General features: G+C 43.3%; 2 protein-coding genes across 9 annotated transcripts; one reads left to right on the forward strand and one right to left on the reverse strand.

Moving 5' to 3' along the window:
• Positions 1-23: 23 nt before the first annotated feature.
• On the forward strand, positions 24-4,930 carry gpr137 (G protein-coupled receptor 137). 3 transcript variants are annotated; one of them, XM_055034224.1, is made up of 8 exons: positions 24-115; positions 1,721-2,179; positions 2,262-2,299; positions 2,377-2,617; positions 2,977-3,126; positions 3,223-3,348; positions 3,426-3,544; positions 4,093-4,930. In XM_055034224.1, the coding sequence occupies exons 2-8, from the start codon at positions 1,790-1,792 to the stop codon at positions 4,187-4,189; spliced, it is 1,161 nt and encodes a 386-aa protein (XP_054890199.1). In that variant the 5' UTR covers positions 24-115; positions 1,721-1,789; the 3' UTR covers positions 4,190-4,930. The 3 variants fall into 3 exon arrangements, with proteins under 3 accessions (XP_054890199.1, XP_054890202.1, XP_054890201.1); XM_055034227.1 differs by having other exon boundaries at positions 47-1,082; XM_055034226.1 differs by having other exon boundaries at positions 61-115; positions 928-2,179.
• A 1,111-nt stretch (positions 4,931-6,041) lies between these two features.
• Positions 6,042-15,934, reverse strand: syvn1 (synovial apoptosis inhibitor 1, synoviolin). Of its 6 annotated transcripts, none has more exons than XM_055034214.1 (17): positions 15,719-15,934; positions 14,630-14,779; positions 14,442-14,534; positions 13,284-13,436; positions 13,106-13,154; positions 12,699-12,802; positions 11,637-11,763; positions 11,440-11,539; positions 10,747-10,812; positions 10,516-10,632; positions 10,140-10,297; positions 9,518-9,670; positions 9,266-9,424; positions 8,997-9,180; positions 8,768-8,871; positions 7,795-7,856; positions 6,042-7,307 (listed from the first exon to the last, which is right to left on the reverse strand). In XM_055034214.1, the coding sequence occupies exons 2-17, from the start codon at positions 14,759-14,761 to the stop codon at positions 7,233-7,235; spliced, it is 1,836 nt and encodes a 611-aa protein (XP_054890189.1). In that variant the 5' UTR covers positions 14,762-14,779; positions 15,719-15,934; the 3' UTR covers positions 6,042-7,232. The 6 variants fall into 6 exon arrangements, with proteins under 6 accessions (XP_054890189.1, XP_054890188.1, XP_054890187.1 ...); XM_055034215.1 differs by having other exon boundaries at positions 7,247-7,370; XM_055034213.1 differs by lacking the exon at positions 7,795-7,856 and having other exon boundaries at positions 6,047-7,307.
• Between the last annotated feature and the right edge of the window lie 282 nt (positions 15,935-16,216).

Raw genomic sequence — 16,216 nt, forward strand, 5'->3', positions numbered from 1 at the left:
CCGGTGCGCCGTCACAGAGGCTCCGCCTCTCAGACGTCACACACGCCAGGAAGGGATTTACCGTCTTCGGTCGGCTGCTCGTACCTTCAGCTCCATGTTCACCTGAGGCGAAAAGGTCTGTTGTTGTCGTCGATTCTATGTCTACGGGTGAAATTCGTATTATTATTATTATTGTTATTATTTGTTTGTTTGTATTTATTTATTTTTTAACGGGATTCAGCGAGCCGCGACTGGCAGGCGGAAGAGAGAGACGTAACGTAGGTGTTTGCGGTTAGCTTCGGTTGAGGTCCAGCACCTTGAACGCAGCGTCGGGGTTGTTTATGTCACAAAAACCAAAGTAAAGTCAGTCCTGTCGGGTCAAAGGTTGCAGCAGTTCACCGAGCGGCGTCTCACCTGTTGAATGTGTGACTAAATTAAACTTTGACATCGTCAAACTCGGGTTTTATGAAAGCGTTGCATAATAAATTCGGTGCAAACTGAAAGAATCCGCGTCTGCTGCGTTGATGTTGTTGTGCGATTAGTGAAGCAGTGAGTCTCCTCACCGGCTGCATGCAGCCATACAGTAAATGTGTGTTTATAATGACTCAGACCGTCACGGAAATGTGACCAAAAGACAAAACTCTTTAGAAGTACACCTGCTGATTAATGACTGCATTTAAAGCAGACGTATTTCATTTCATTTTCTCATACCTCTTATACTCTGATCTTTGCCACCGATCATGCTGTCGGCGTCGTTTATGTCTCACAGACAAACATCACAATTTGTATTGGGAGCAACAACAAAAAAAACAAACAACAAAAACAAGACGATTTCAGATTGTTTTTCACGGCGCTGACTTGCTTCTGCATGCTCCTCATTCCTTCTGTCTCCTGGAGATTTTCCTGTAAACGCGCAACCTCTCTTTCTTCCCTTATCATTTTCTCCAGCTCTTAGATTTTGTTTGTGTGCTTTGTGAGTGAGAGAGAGGGGTGGGGGAAGAGAGAGATCCTGCCCTGCACAATTGCAGGAAACGCGGCCGTCCACCTGGAGGGATTAATCAAGTCCATGGGCTCCATGGCAACTCTTGACATCCACAACTCAGGTGGGAGTGGCAGTCAACAAACAAAACATACAAATAAATAAAAAGAAAACAATACATATGTGTGTATAGGTGTGGCGAGACGTCATTGTCGAATGCGGGGCGACACGATTAATCGTAATTAATCGATTGCTGAGATAATCGTCGACTGATTTAGCTAACGTTTGGTGAAAGAACCACACATTCAGAGCCACAATTAAGCCAAAAACTGTACAAAAAATATTCACATTTTTACATTTAAGATTAAAAAAATTTTTTTTTCTTTATTAGCATATTGAAGGTATTTCTATTATTGTATAAAAAAACTTTTTAAGTGGTTCAATGGAAAAAACTGCAAAATCTGCCAAATTTTTTTATGCAATAAGTCGATTAATCGTCAGACTAATTGACGGAATAAGCGATGACCCATCGCTCATTGGACAGCTGCATCCCTGGTTGGATGAAAGAGCCCGTTTGCTGACATCGGAGGGAAAAAAAAATTGTGGTCGTGACTTAACTTGTTGAGCAACTTCATTCCAAGTCGTGGCGACAGGTTTTGTTTCTCGTCCATGTCACCATATGCGCTCCGTAGCGTCCCATTTGTTTTCTGGGTCATCTGCTGACCCCCCGCCCCCATGTGGACGTGTCGCCCACTCCGCCAGATCCTCGGTGTGAAGGCTCCAGAAGTCCCGCGTTGACGATGGCCGCTCAGTGATCCCTCCGCCGCTCCAATGGAGGCTCCGGTCACCGCCGCTTCCCCTCCTCCAAACTCCTCCTTCTCCTCCTTGTCGCCCCCGACGCCGCTGCGTCCGGCCGTGGCCCCGTCCGTCCAGCTGGGCTTCACCGCCCTCTACACCGCCCTGTACGGCGGCCTGTTCCTGGTGGTGTACGTGCAGCTGTGGCTGCTGTTCGTCTACAAGCACAAGCGCTGGAGCTACCAGAGCCTGTTCCTGTTCCTGTGCCTGCTCTGGGCCGGCCTGCGCACCACGCTCTTCTCCTTCTACTTCCACAACACGGCCCAGGCCAACCACCTGCCCGCCGCCGCCTTCTGGCTGCTCTACTGCTCCCCTGTGTGTCTGCAGTTCTTCACCTTCAGCCTCATCAACCTCTATTTCACCCAGGTCAGTTTGGGCCGGAGCATCGTGGGGAAACGGCGTGGCTTCGGTTTTGTTGAAAGGTTTGTGTTGTGTTGCCGCTCCGCAGGTTTTCCTGAAGATCAGCGCCGCCTCAGACACAAAGCTGTAAGAACAACCTTCCACTGGACTGGGTCGTGTTATGCTGTGTTGGCAACCTGTGTGTGTGTGTGTGTGATTGTCAGATGGGTGGCCCGGTGCGCCTACGCAGCCATCAGTGTGATCTTCCTTTGCGTCAATGTGACGTGCGCCGCTCTGGGGGAGCGAGGCAGCAGCGGAGAGAAGGGCAAGCGCACCTGGAAGCTGGTGTTGGTCAGAGTGATCGTTAACGACCTGCTGTTCATCGTGGAGGCCGTGCTGCTGGCCGCCACGCTGCTGCTGCTCACCAGGCAGCCGCGCTCCTTCAGCCCATACCTCATGAGCAAGGTGCAGACACCCGTCTGTCCGTCCATCTGTCCGTCCATCCATGTGTCCATTCAACCATCTAAGCATTCTTTCAGTCGTCCACCCATCAGTTTTTCCATCCTTGTTTTATTCATCCAGCTATTCATCCATTTTTGCTTCATCACTTCCTTTCCTCCCTCCTTCTATACATCTTTTAACACATCCTTCCTTCTTTATTTCCTTCCTTTGATTCATCCAAACATTCATTCATTCTTTCCTTCCTTTCTTCTACCTCTCGTTTGTCCATCCTTTCTTTTTGCCATCCTTCCCACCATCGGCTTTCTGTTTTTCTGTGTGTGTGTCTTAACGGGAGCGGTGAGTGATGCGTTTCCTGTCACCAGGGAACCACGGTGTGCCGCACTGCGGCTCTGGGAGCCGCGGTCATCTTGCTGTTCCTCAGCCGGGCCTGCTACAACCTGACTGTCCTCTTCCTGTCCCAGAGCTACAAGGTGGAGTCCTTCGACTACGACTGGTACAACGTCTCCGACCAGGTGGGGTCCTGCTTCCCGATGGAGCATTTTCACCTCCGAGTCATCAAACTGTTGGACAAGTTGTTTAAAAAAAACCCCAACAACCTGTATTTCCAGGCTGACCTGCAGAGTGAACTCGGCGACAGAGGCTACCTGGCGTTCGGTGCCATCCTCTTCATCTGGGAGCTGCTCCCTACCAGCCTCCTCATCCTCTTCTTCAGAGTCCACCGGCCCACTCAGGAGGTTGAGCTCCACTCTCCATACCCACAGTCTCATCCGTTTCCCTTGTTCCCAGTCCTCACACGTCCTTTTCTCCACAGACCAGCAGTTTGGACATCAACAACAGGGTTCTTCCCCGTCCGTACTTCTTCGATGACCCAGAAGGCAGCGACGATGAAATACCGGCGCCGTGGGCTCGCAGCCCCGCTCAGAACCAAAGGTGATACCGATAGTTGAAGCTTTTTCTTTCTTGATTAAATGGAGTTTGCTCACTTTAGAAGCACGAACTTGGTTATCCGTCGCCGGATATCTGGGAAAAGGAACACGTTTTTTTCGCGTTTCAGCCTTTCGCCCGCACAAAAACGCAGTTTGATCTCTAAAAACGATTATTTATTAATTTAAGGAAACTGTAAATGTTTGCATGTTTACGTGGGGAAACGGGTATCTGAGCTGTGGCGCCCCCAATGGACGGAGCAGAAATCACAATGAAGGAGTGAACAGACGAAGTCACTCAGAAATTTAATGCCAACAGCTTTACAATCTCTTTTTATTGTTGTTATTAGAGCATAAATGCCTTTTCAAGACCATTTGATCAGTTTTCATTTTAGACAATTAACAGATAAATATTAGATGTAATGACTTCAGGCAGAAGGAAAACAGTGGAGGTTTAGATTCCTGACCTAAATGCTAGTTTACTCTGCTGTGACTCGTCACTTTGCGTGAGCTCTAACTTATCTGCTTCTGCCGTTTTGGTTTTCATACTTCCAGCTGGAATGGATCGGAGACTACGCCCCTCCTGTTTGCCAACAACCCCGCAGACCAGAGCCACCAGCACCACTCGTTCTACTCCACCCCCCAGAACTGAAACCAAACCCTCATTCATTCGCTGTCGTAATTTTTACCTCACCTAGACAATGACCTCAGGCGGATGAGAACGGCGTGCGCAGCTACCGCCCAGCATTACCGCACAGTCTGTGGTTGAAATTGCACTGAATAACCTCAGGAGAGCTAAGAAGATGCACCTTGTATTATTATTATTATTATTTAGATATATTGACACTTTCTCAGCTTAAAGGGAACATTTTTGGTGGGAGAGGACCTGATGGACTCCATGAGGGTCAAACTAAGCATTGTTTATTTATTTGCTTACTCACTGTGAACACAGGAGCCAAACTGACACTTCATATTACATTCCTGGATGGACTCAAATCAGCTTAGTTGGGAACCACTGAGTATGTAGAGCTGCTTAGGAAAGTGGCATTTATTAAATACCAAGTGGTGCATCTGAAACTGATTCCAATGCAAAGGATATGATATTTACTGCTGCCTGAAGAAGTTTTATTATTGCTGACGGTGGGATTTCATGTTTCTCATTTCCATCCTTAGCATTGCTGCAGATACTTGTGTGTAGTTTGTTTATGGGGCAATAACTTGTTTTTCTTTAGGGCTTTTTTTTTTTACTCCTCTCTGAGTTCATGTGTTTGATTGGATGTTTTAATTTATTTATCTTTCACAAATGTATTTTTTATTGTTATCTCATCTGAAAAGGACCTGTGCAACAATGCTGCCCTTGCTGGCAATGAACCAATAAACACTTTGACATAAACCTGCTGGTCTTGTTGCTAGGCAGAACAGCTTTCTGGGAGGCAGCCTGCACTTGCACTGAAACCTTTCAATACAATAAATCCATAATGATGAAGTTCTAAAAGTAATATATGGAAAAGAGGAGGATTTCTATTTCAAAAGGATTAAGGATAATCTCTCACAGATGTCGAGTTACGTTGTTACGACAGAAATAATTATTTTAAATCCACCAGTGGCACAATCATTTCAAATAAACGTTTAAAAGTTCGTCAGTTGAATGAACTAAGTTAAAATACTTCTGTACTAATTTAATTAATGGACTTTAAAACGTCTGAAATTTGAGTTAGAGAAGAAAGGAGGCAAGAACAACCATCAAATGGCATCTACATGGTCAAAAAAATTATTCCTGTCTCAACATCAAACGGAAAAATAGTTTGGTTACCTTTAATGCGGGTTTTAAATGGACCTTTGACCTTTCATCAAATGAGAGTATTGGTGAACTTTTTCTGCTGTTAATACCAGGCTGTAGTTGGTTCTTTCACTAGCATAATTATTAAATACTTAGAAATAAATCCAACACAAACTGTTGAAAAAATATTCACTCCTTGGGATGTTTTACCCCTTTGGTGCCTGAAAAAATGTCAGGCTGCATCTGACATTTTTGTCGCAAATATTTGTTTTGCAGTAAATATTTGCGACATATTTATTTCACAAATATTTGCTTGAAGGCCTTGCTGCATTCTGAAGTGTATGAACACTGGTGCCACCACCTGTTTGGGAGGGGAACTGCTCTGCGGTGAGTCGGTTAGCCTCACGGTAACAACCAATCACAACTCAAAGTAGAACGCTTTTGTGCGCTCCCAAACAACCAATCACGTAGAAGTACAGCCTCGTAAACAAGTTTTGAATTAATTTTAAAATAATAATAGTTAAAAAAAAAAGATCAGGTGCAAGACTTGTCGTGTCTCAAGCTTGGATTGGATGGAGACCATCACATGACAAATAAATATGGCAAATATTTCCAATGCGTTTGCCTGCATATTACAGCAAATTTGATCTCAAATACCGAGACACTTATTAATGGAGAGATTTGGCTTCGTTCAATAAACAATAGCAACCCAGATGAAGACAGATTGACCCATGACCCGTTTTTGTTGCTGCTGAGGTCAGACAAAAATAACTCAAAAGTTGGGGGGAAAAAATGAAAATGTAGAAAAGTTTTACAAGAACCTTGCAATATTCTTTAATTGGGATCTACAGATTTTCAACAACAGATGACTTTGTTCTGTTTACTTAAATATCGCATGTTTAGTTTGTTGTGAACAAGTAAAGAAAATATTCTTGCAATTATAACTGAGCTTTGTTTCTACTTTTGGTGTCGAATGTGGCTGGAACAGTTTGATGATTCCCCCCCACCCCACCCCCAAAAAAAAAAAAAACTACAAACCTAGATTTAAAATAAAGTCGTTTTAGCCACAACAGAAATAAAATAACGCTCCTTCTGTGAAGAATTTTTTTTTTCGATCAGTCAGAAGTTTTAATTTAAACAGCCAAATCAACTTAAAGACAACATCACATGGCGGCAGCAGAAAACCTGTAGAAAAAGGCCCTTAAAACCAGGAGCTTCGACACGTTCCTCTGTGGCATCAGCTGCTGCTTCAGGCGCTTTATTCCGCAGCAAGACGATCCTATTAAAACTCTTTTTACAGTATATACAGTTTCCAATAAATCAGTATGATACAGTGTCAGCGGGGGGTCAGAACCCTGGGAAGCAAGGAGAGGGTCGGGCCGGTGGCCATGTATAAAAAAGCAGAAGCGAGCTGTTTGGCTTTATTTGAAACTGAAAATGCTGGATTAAAGATCCGCCTGTTGCGTAACATGTTGACATGGTGAGCAGGACCGCCTTCCTGCTGAAGATGCAGTAAAACTAGACCTAAACGCCGACTGACCGAGTTCATTTCCTGCGGCGTTGGCGTGGCGTAAGTCCACTCCGGAGTGGATCCAACCACAAAAAAGAAAAAAAAAAGATGAAGAAAGAGAGAGAGGAAAAGAATAACAGAAGAGGAGCCGTCGCCGTCCGACACAGGAGCGGGTTGCGTCTTAGCTCGAGTCCGACTCGTCGCTGTGGGAAACCTGAGCGTGTGGACGAGGGAGAGAGAGAGAGAGGCGACGAAGAGCCGAAGCAGCCATAAGTTATCTCCAAAGTTCCTGTTGGTTCAGAAGCGATAAGCCCCGCCCCCTCTTCTCGCCGGTCACGTGTCAGTTCTCGGGAGGTGGCGACGGCGACGTCGGCGACGTCTCTAGCTTACGGAGACGGCGACGCCTCAGCTCGGCCGCGCTGGGCTCTCCGTTCTCGTCGTCGGCCGCTCCTTCGTCCCAGTTCTCCTTCCTCTCTGCGTCTGAGGCAGAGGAGGTGGAGTCAGCGGGCTGAGAGGAGACTGTGGCTCCACCTACTGGGTCGGCTGGAAACACAATTACAGTCCTGGTTAGGAAGGAGCTTCCATTCCTCCACCAGGGGGCGCAGTTCCATGCTTCCTGTTCATGCAGGCACATTATACACATCCCCAACCCCACTCCTCCATCTATTTTCTGTTGAGAAATTAATATTCTCATTCTGGGAATAACGAGAAATTATTATTCCGATATAATAATTTTCAGCTTGATGAAGCAACCTGGACTCTACAGATTTAGCACCAAATTGTTACATGTCGTCTCTATGAACTCACAAGTGGGTAAAGCCTGTTCTCTGCTAAGTCATACGGTCAAACAAGCATCATTTAATAGCTTACAGATCTTGCTAATATCGTTTAAACAAATAAATATTGTAAAATTAATCATTTGGGATTCAGTGGCTGTTCCTACATGTCTGCCTAGCATTACACCAACCTGCTGCCTTCCCACGCCTGTCCTGATTCTCTGTCTTCTCTTCCTCCTCTCGATCCTCACAGCTGAATGACATCAACTTTGTGCTAAGTATGTTTAAAAATACAGCAGTCAAACCACATAAAAAAAATTTAATTAAATTTTAATGTTAAATGATATACTTTAACTGGATGCTGCATCTGCTCAGACGTATCTGGTTACATTACAGCAGTGCTGTAGTTATACTGGTTGAAAACATTCAAATTCAAGTTCAACATTGCCAAGTTTTAGAATTTTATATGTAGTTTTTTGGTTGAACAATAAAAAACCCCAAAGTAGTTATTTTACATTTCTTGCTATAATCTATTGTATTATAAGTGTAGCACAGTTGCAGGACAGCAGTGATCTGTCATTTGGTAACTTAAGCTAACCTGAATATTTATAATTTACATGGCTCCTCGATTAACCTTTTAACAATGTTTTTACCAGCATTTCACTGAGAAATAGCCCATGTAATGAGAAGAGCAGATTCCAATAGGTGAGCTAATTGCTCCTGGCTAGTCTGAAGGAGCTAAGTGAGGCTGCTCTGTGAGGCAGAAGCCTGGAAGCTTAGAAACTGGAAAACTGCAGCTCAGAGGAGGAGCTTCACCCTTGAAAGCGGAGCTACGGGTGAAAGAGTCAAGGCCATGTTCCAGGTATGTTTGTGATAAGGGAATGACATCATAACATGATGTGGAGCGATTAAACAAAGTTGATTTTACAAAATCCTGCCCCTTTAAGACACTTGTACGTTAATAAAACTCTGTCATATCAGTACGCCCCCATGTGTTTTATACCTACTTTTCACTCCAGTCTCAGAATTCATCACTATCCTTTCTAAATTATAAAACACTTGCTGATTCTTCTTCTGTGAAAATATATTTAGCTCGTTTTTCAAAACTGTAGTAATAAAAAAAGTGAAAACTTCTGTGATCAGAAACTTGTATTTGTTACATACAGGTGGACGAGTCCCTCTCCGCGGTGGGACTCTCTGCGCCAGCGGACGCCGCCTCCTGATTGGCTCCGCCGGCGTCTGTGGCGCCACCCTCAGGCCGAGGAGGTCTGGGGTGAGAACAGAACAGAGGTGACGTTTCAGCGCATGGCGGCCCCTCAAAATTACAAAGGCAAATCAAGACCGCAGGCTTTTTCCTGACCGAACCAGTTTCAGATGGAGGGGCGTAACCTACGCGAGCGTGGCGACGGTGCTGAGGTAGTGGTGGATGTTGAGCATGGCGGCGTCCAGCAGGGTGTGGATGTTCTGGAGACACTGCAGCCTGGCCTCCAGGCCCCTCCTCCCTTCGGCCTCCAGCTCCCTCAGTTCCTCCTCCGTCAGGCGAGAGAGCGATGGAGGCGGAGGAGGCATGGACGACACTGGAGAGAAAAAAGGTGCACTTCAACAAAACCAGATGATTTCTTTTTTTTTTTTTTTACTCAAACAAGTGATGTGGGAGCTTACCGAAGGGAGGAGGCGGAGGCATTGGCAGCCATGGCGCGGCAGGGAAAGGAGGAGGCGGGAAGGAGAAAGGGAATCCTGGGATTGCTGATCCTGGAGCGGCGGCGGCAGCAGCTGATGATGTAGCAGCGTCTGCAGCAGCAGAAGTGGGCTGGCTGGTGCCTAATGGGAATGGACAAGTCACAAATTGATGCAAAAGCTAAATCGCTTGAGTTGAAATGACTGTAGTTAAAGGCAGAATTCCGGGCGTTTTACCAGCGGCCTGCGTCGTGTCCGTGCTGCCTGGTGGAGCATCAGCTGCAGCAGGAGCTGCAGGTGGAGCAGCAGCAGCAGGTGGAGGAACTGCAGGGAAAGGACCCCAGAAAGGGAAAACTCCTGGAGGGAAGCCTGGCAGCATGCCGGGAGCGACTGGAAGAGAGAGAGAGAGAGAAATAGAGAGAGAGAGAGAGAGAGAAAGGAGTTCAATGAACAAGAAAAGACAAACAGTGAATGTAGGAAAAGGACAGCTTTCTCAACTGTAAGAAATAAAAACATAGAGTAATTTTAGACAATTTAAAAGATAAAACCGTCTTTAAAGGGCAATACTGTGCATTTTCCAGTCACATAGTGCCATTTTATAGCATAATCAAGTAACTATGTTATAAAAATGCTATCAATATCAAATGTGACTTAAAAGATATCTGACTTTGTAATTTAATTCCTTGAAATTGGGCCTCTGTCACTTTAAGAAGCTCCTGCTCTTTTTGAAGGCCCTGACATCACTCTGAACTATGCAAACCCAAAGAAAGAAATGCAGATTTTCCCACAAATGAAATCTTCAAAAGCCATAAAAGCGATTTGTTGCCCAGCCCTGGAAGAGTTTCATACAGAACGTCACCATTTGGGGCCGGGGCAGCCGGGGCGTTGGCGGGCGCCGCCGGGGCCGGGGCCGGAGCCGGGGGTGGGGTCTGGGCCTGGTTGTTGTTGGATGCCCTGAGGACGTCCATGCGGCAGGTAGGGCAGGTCTGCTGCCTCTGGAACCAGGAGCGCAGGCAGCTGTGGAGCATCAACGACCATGAAAACATCGATCTTATCAGGCAAACATAAAAGTGTCTTTTCATAAGGATCGTTTGTTTCCAGCCCTGTTTAAATTTCTACCTCAACTCCTGCTCTGTTTAAGTGCAGCAGGAGTGTTGAACTCAGCTCTGTGTGTGTGTGTGCGTGCGTGCGTGCGTGTGTACGTAAGTATGTATGTGTGGTCACATTGGACTCACCTGGAGTGGAAAATGTGATTACAGGGTAGCTTCTTGGCTCCGGTGACCATTTCCTCTCTACAGATGATGCAGACGTTGTCCGAGGCCTGCAGATCCTCCGGAGTCGCGTCAGGATATCTGAACATTATATCAGACACATTACTGGAATATCTCAAAAACTGTATTAGAATTCATAAGAATTAACTGGATAACAAAAAAAAACAAAAACAACAAAAATACTGATGGACTCACAGAGTGTTCATGTTGCGGATTGCTCTCCTTGACATGATCGCATCTGTTACGGCTTTTTTAAACTGCCTGAAGACAGAAACAAAAAGTTGGAAGATGTGGTAAATAAACTTTGTTGTTGGTTGACATGAAGCAGCAATCCAGACTCTTTATGTCCTAAAACAATAAATAAATAACTCAGTCGACTGTCAGGTGTTCAAACCTTTTTTTTTTTACAAATTAAAATGCAAAATAATTTTGTTGGATTTTTTTTTTACATCTGGTCAGCAATAAATTGAATATGCAATATTTTTTAATGAAGCAAAGGCTGAAAATTTCCTAACATTTCAGGTCTTTTTTTGCAAAATATTTTTCCATCAAAAAAAGTTTTCCCTAAGCCAGTTTAGAGGAATGGATGTGCTCCAGTTTTTGTTTTTTCCGAGTAAAAAGTCACAGTAGAGTTTATAGCTCTACGTCGCATGAAACTAAAAGCAAGAGAAAAATATGTCTACATAACGTCATGCTAGAGAATCAGTTTAGTAAAAAAAGAGACTTCTTCAAAGTGTCCACCAGAGGACCTCATTTGTGTCAGTCTTGCATTCTTGAGCTTCAGTCGGCCACATAAAATTATTCCACGTGCCACAAAGGGCCCCTCAGCCACACTTTGGACATCCCTGTTCCAGACAAACAAACATTTGAATTTGAAGAGCTGCTCACCTCATGGCCAGGTACATGGGCCGGATGGCGAACAGGGGGAAGGTGTGGACCTTTATCATAATGGTCATGAAGGCGATGTAGAGGAGAACCTTGATGAAACCTGGCGACAACATGCCGTGTGACACATTTATCATCATCGTCGTTGTGGTGGTTGACGCCATATTTAATCAGTGGTACACACAGACTAGTTGCAGCACCTGTGAAGAGCTCGGTGTAGAGCATGTAGACGGCCTTGTTGTCCCAGGGGTTCTCACTCTGAAGGTCGACGGTGTGCAGGATGTATTTGATGAATGTCGTCAGGACCATGGTCAACAAGATGGCGTACTGAGGAGAACAAGGAAAATCAAATGGAAAACATGATTAAATGTATGTGTGTGTCAGAGAGGGAAGCAGCACTCAGCTGTAAAGTATACATGAAGAACAAAAAACAGTTGAGTTGGACATCTGAGACTGAAAAATGAGATTTAAACATCAGTTTAAACTCAAAGACAACAATATAAAATGTGTAATGAAACATTGACTTTTTTCTTACTTTCATTTACTATTCAATAATTATTGCATTCATTTAGCGTAAATGCTAACCTCTTATCTTCTCATATTAGTTGATGAGTATTATTTAAAAATTCATTAGATTCCATTTTATTTTTTAATTTATAAAAATTTTCTTCCTCATTTTCCCTCCAACTTTCTGAGGCTATCTATCGCCCCCCAGTGGCTCCCACTTTTAAAAGCACTGTTAAATCATCCTATTTAAAATATTGGTAATGCAAGATATTGACCTCCAAGACATATAAATATTCATTAATAATTAAAGGATAGTAGAAAACATCATATAAAAGTAGCAGGAGATGATTTTATTTTGTGTTTTTGTAATAAATGGTCTGATCAACACATTTAAACCGTCAGCTCCGTCACCACAGAGAGTGCTGCAGTAAGGTTTAGATTTTTTTGGCAAAATTATTTCAAAACTTGCATTTAAACTGAATTTGAATCTTTTTTAAAAGCTTTTAAATGATTTCCACTCAGTGAGAAAATTTGAACGTGATATTTATTTATTATTTTTAAGACGCTCACTTTGGTGCAGTTTCGATCGCTGCTCCTGAGAAAAATAATCAATTTTAAAAGACGACGTGACAATGACTATAAGAGGAACCTGCATGGGAAAAAAAAAACAAACAGCTTTTTTTATTGTAAAATGAGCCACGATGCATTTAATGAGCCTCGAGTTTTTAAGGTTATGAAAAGGAAGCGGGACAAACCTCAAAGCCAAAAACGAGCTGGACCGAAGCTCCTCTGGTGATGATGCTGTGGCAGGCATGGTTAACAAACAGGAAGTCCATGATAGCCAGAAGTCCTAGAAGAGCTGCAGAAAAAAAAAAAGAAGACTCTGTTACAGAAGTGTGCATGCAGAGCGTAAACAACAGGAAAAAATAAATAAATGTGATTCTTTGAACCCCAGGCAGCTGCTGAGGTGAGAACTTTAAGTTGTTTTCTGTGGACAGTTTTAGGTGGTAAAACTGAACAGTAACTGGAACCATTTTGTGACTACAATCAAGACGCAGCTGGCTTTGACAAATATTTGCATACAGTTTCAACAAATGCTTCACGCCAAGTGAAATCAGTACAAAAAAAAAACAAAAAAACAAACAAACTGAAAGGTACTTGCATAAAACTCTCAAGTGAAAAAGCCAGGATATGTTCGGACTCCTCTCCATCTGATGAGAAACAGACAGAAAAACAAAACGATCTCATCTTTTTTCTTCAGTTTTGGCTGTTTGTTTGGTACAGATTTGTCCATTTTTCCTTTTCCCACTGACGACAAATTCACTCAGAGCGAAACTCACAAAGTCCACCCGGTCCTCGGCCAGCCAGTGGAAACACTTGAGGAAGAGCAGGAGGGTGAAGAGGGCGACGAAGCGAGGGGAGAAATCGTCCCTGAACACGGTGAATGCCAGGCAGGTCTCCGTCACCGCGTACCAGGAGCGCTCGATGAGGTGCTGGCACGGGGGGAGAGAGAGCAGAGCGTGCTTCGTTTACATTTACAGGACAACATTTCACAGTGTTATCTTTTTCTATTTCTGTCGGGGGGGGGGGGGATTTGTTTCGTTTTACAAAAATTATATTACGAAAACAAGGTCGTAAAATTAAGAGAATAAAGCCGAAATAATGAAAATAGTCATCACCTTATTACATCTTTATTCGCATGGTTGTTGTTAAAACTTTGTTGTAATTTTTAACCTTTCCATACATAAATAAATTTTTAAAAATACGGTTAAAAAAACCCTCTGCTCATTAAAGACCCAAAAAAGTTAAAGAAAAAAAACATTATTCAAACTTGCAGTTGATATCAGTTTTTCGGAATTAAATAATCTTTAAATTTCTGTCATTGGCAAAAATAAATCAATAAAAAATGTGAAAGTAAAAGCATAAACGTATTACACTTTCACTTTTTATACATACACAATTATCAATCGTTCTTGTATATTTTTCTAAAACATTTTTCCAAAGGCTTCTTTTTAGGAGTCTGTAGACAAACTCAAAAAAAAATGAACAAATCATCAACTCTTGTACTTGCTGAGCAAATTATTTTGATACTTTTTGTCTTATTTAAAGAGTGAAAAACACTGTTCCGACTCCCAATAGTCATTTCACACCCGAGTCTCTCTGATTGAAGTACAAATGTTTTTAATATTTATTCTGACCTTTATTTTTTTAAAACAAACCTCTCTCCTTACTCATAGTTTTTCTTTCATTTCAAACCACTTGTGCAATCTTGGAAGGAGTTTATAATAGGCTTTGTGCATGTCCATGCTGTTCTGAGCTCTACAAAAATCATAACATTTTGAAGTATTCAATGCAAGAAATATTTCCATCAATTGGATAAAAATAATCTGATGCAGTCATAGTTTTGTGCTGGTTTTATACAAGTTTCACCCTGATATCCGCACAATAACACATGTGTGGAAGCGTGGAGCAAAGACAGATCTTGGATGATCCCCCACCTCCATTTCAGCAGCCCTCAGCTGGCCAAAGAACACCTTTCTCATGACCTTCCCCAGCAGGAACACCAGCACAAACGCCTGAATGTACAAAACCTAATTGGGAGGGAAACAGAAACAAAAACTTTAAAAGCGGCTCAGGTGAACACAAACAAAAAGCTAAAATCAGACCGACCAGACGGCTGACCTACCGCCATGCTGGGGCTGCTTTTGGTGAGGTACACGACGGTCGGGTAAAACTGATGTTTGAGCAGGTAGGCGTGGGCCACCACAGCGCCGGTCAGCGCCATGCTGGTGGCGGTCACCAGGACTGCTCGCACCATTGTGGACTGCAGATGCTGCTGAGGCCCAAACAGACAGAACAACATGAGAAGTTAAACCTCCAAGAATGTCAAGATTTTCACTTCTTGTCTTCCCTCCATTTTAAAATATAATGCATCGCATTTCCACTTCCATCAAGGCCATGTGTACACAAATCACAAGAAGGCGTTTTCTGACCAAAACCAATTTTGTGCGTCGTCCTCAAATTCTGACTTGACGTATCATCTCATATTTCTTATGAATCAGACTAAGAAATCCCACAGATCAACCAAAATCATGTAATTTAATGCATAAAAAACGCTCAAATGGGTCAACATTTTAAAATTATTTCACAACACGTTTATTTTCTTTTTTATTGTTAATCATCAAGGAAGAAGATTTGATTGAGGGGGAGAAAAGTGAGATCAAAACAATTCAAAAGTGTCTAAATCCATGCTTTCACAAGTCAAACAATGGAAACCACCTGAAGGAAACACAAAGTGACGCATTTCAAAAGAGAAAGCGTCTGTGGCTACTTTGTTTTATGAAACCCTAACGTATGAAGAGACAACTGTTTACTGCTCCATGGCGGCTAAACTAATACTGAAATCTTGCATATGTTAAATTCGTGTTGATAACATATACTGAAGTTGCTTGGAAGCAGCACGAACCTTCAGCATAAACAAAACCAAACAGAGTCCATGGATTATTTCAAAAAGTATTTTCGCACTTTATAACTGTTTTATGGCGCATAGAAACCTTCCCCATAGAGCTCATGTATTAAGCTCAACTCCTCAGTCTTGTGACAGCTTCCTAAGACATATGAAAACATTATTCTTGAACCGAAACCTTCAAATAGTCTTCTGTTGGGGTTATAACTATAACTAATTCAGTGGGTATGTTGTCAAACAGAAATATGGGTGAGTAAGCCTATGCTAGCCTATGTTAGCTTCCAACCGCTCCAGCTGTCAGGGACTCACCGACTCGGTACCCGCAGGACGGCTCGCTCCTCGGCTGATTCAACGGCGCCTCCTTGTCTGATAAAACCTCTACGCTGTCTCCAGCTACTCCATTTGAAACATGTTAGCGTACCCTCCCAATTATTAGCTAATAATTCCCCCCTCGCCCGTATTTGCCTGTCTACGTGTTTATCTTTGGCTTGCTCCTTACAAGCCACCTCACATCCGGTTGTTATGGTAATTTAACGCAACAGCATTTTGTTTTAACTCCACAGAAATGCGCGGTGTTTTGTGTTCAGCGGCCACGCTAAAAATGAGGCAGGGAGAGAACATTTATTTAAACATTGTGATATCAGTTACCATTGGCCTTCTTATTTGTATTTCATCCAGGTGTGAGAGATACTGTGTTACGCATTTTCTGAGTTTTACGGTAAATATAAACGTGGACCAATAGGAAGTTATCGGGCTCTCGCAGCCAAAAGAGGCGCATTCAAGCTCGCTGTGCCTCACAATCCAATC

This window comes from Poeciliopsis prolifica, unplaced genomic scaffold (assembly GCF_027474105.1).
Source record: "Poeciliopsis prolifica strain line A6 unplaced genomic scaffold, Auburn_PproV2 SCAFFOLD009, whole genome shotgun sequence".
Classification (NCBI taxonomy): Eukaryota; Metazoa; Chordata; class Actinopteri; order Cyprinodontiformes; family Poeciliidae; genus Poeciliopsis; species Poeciliopsis prolifica.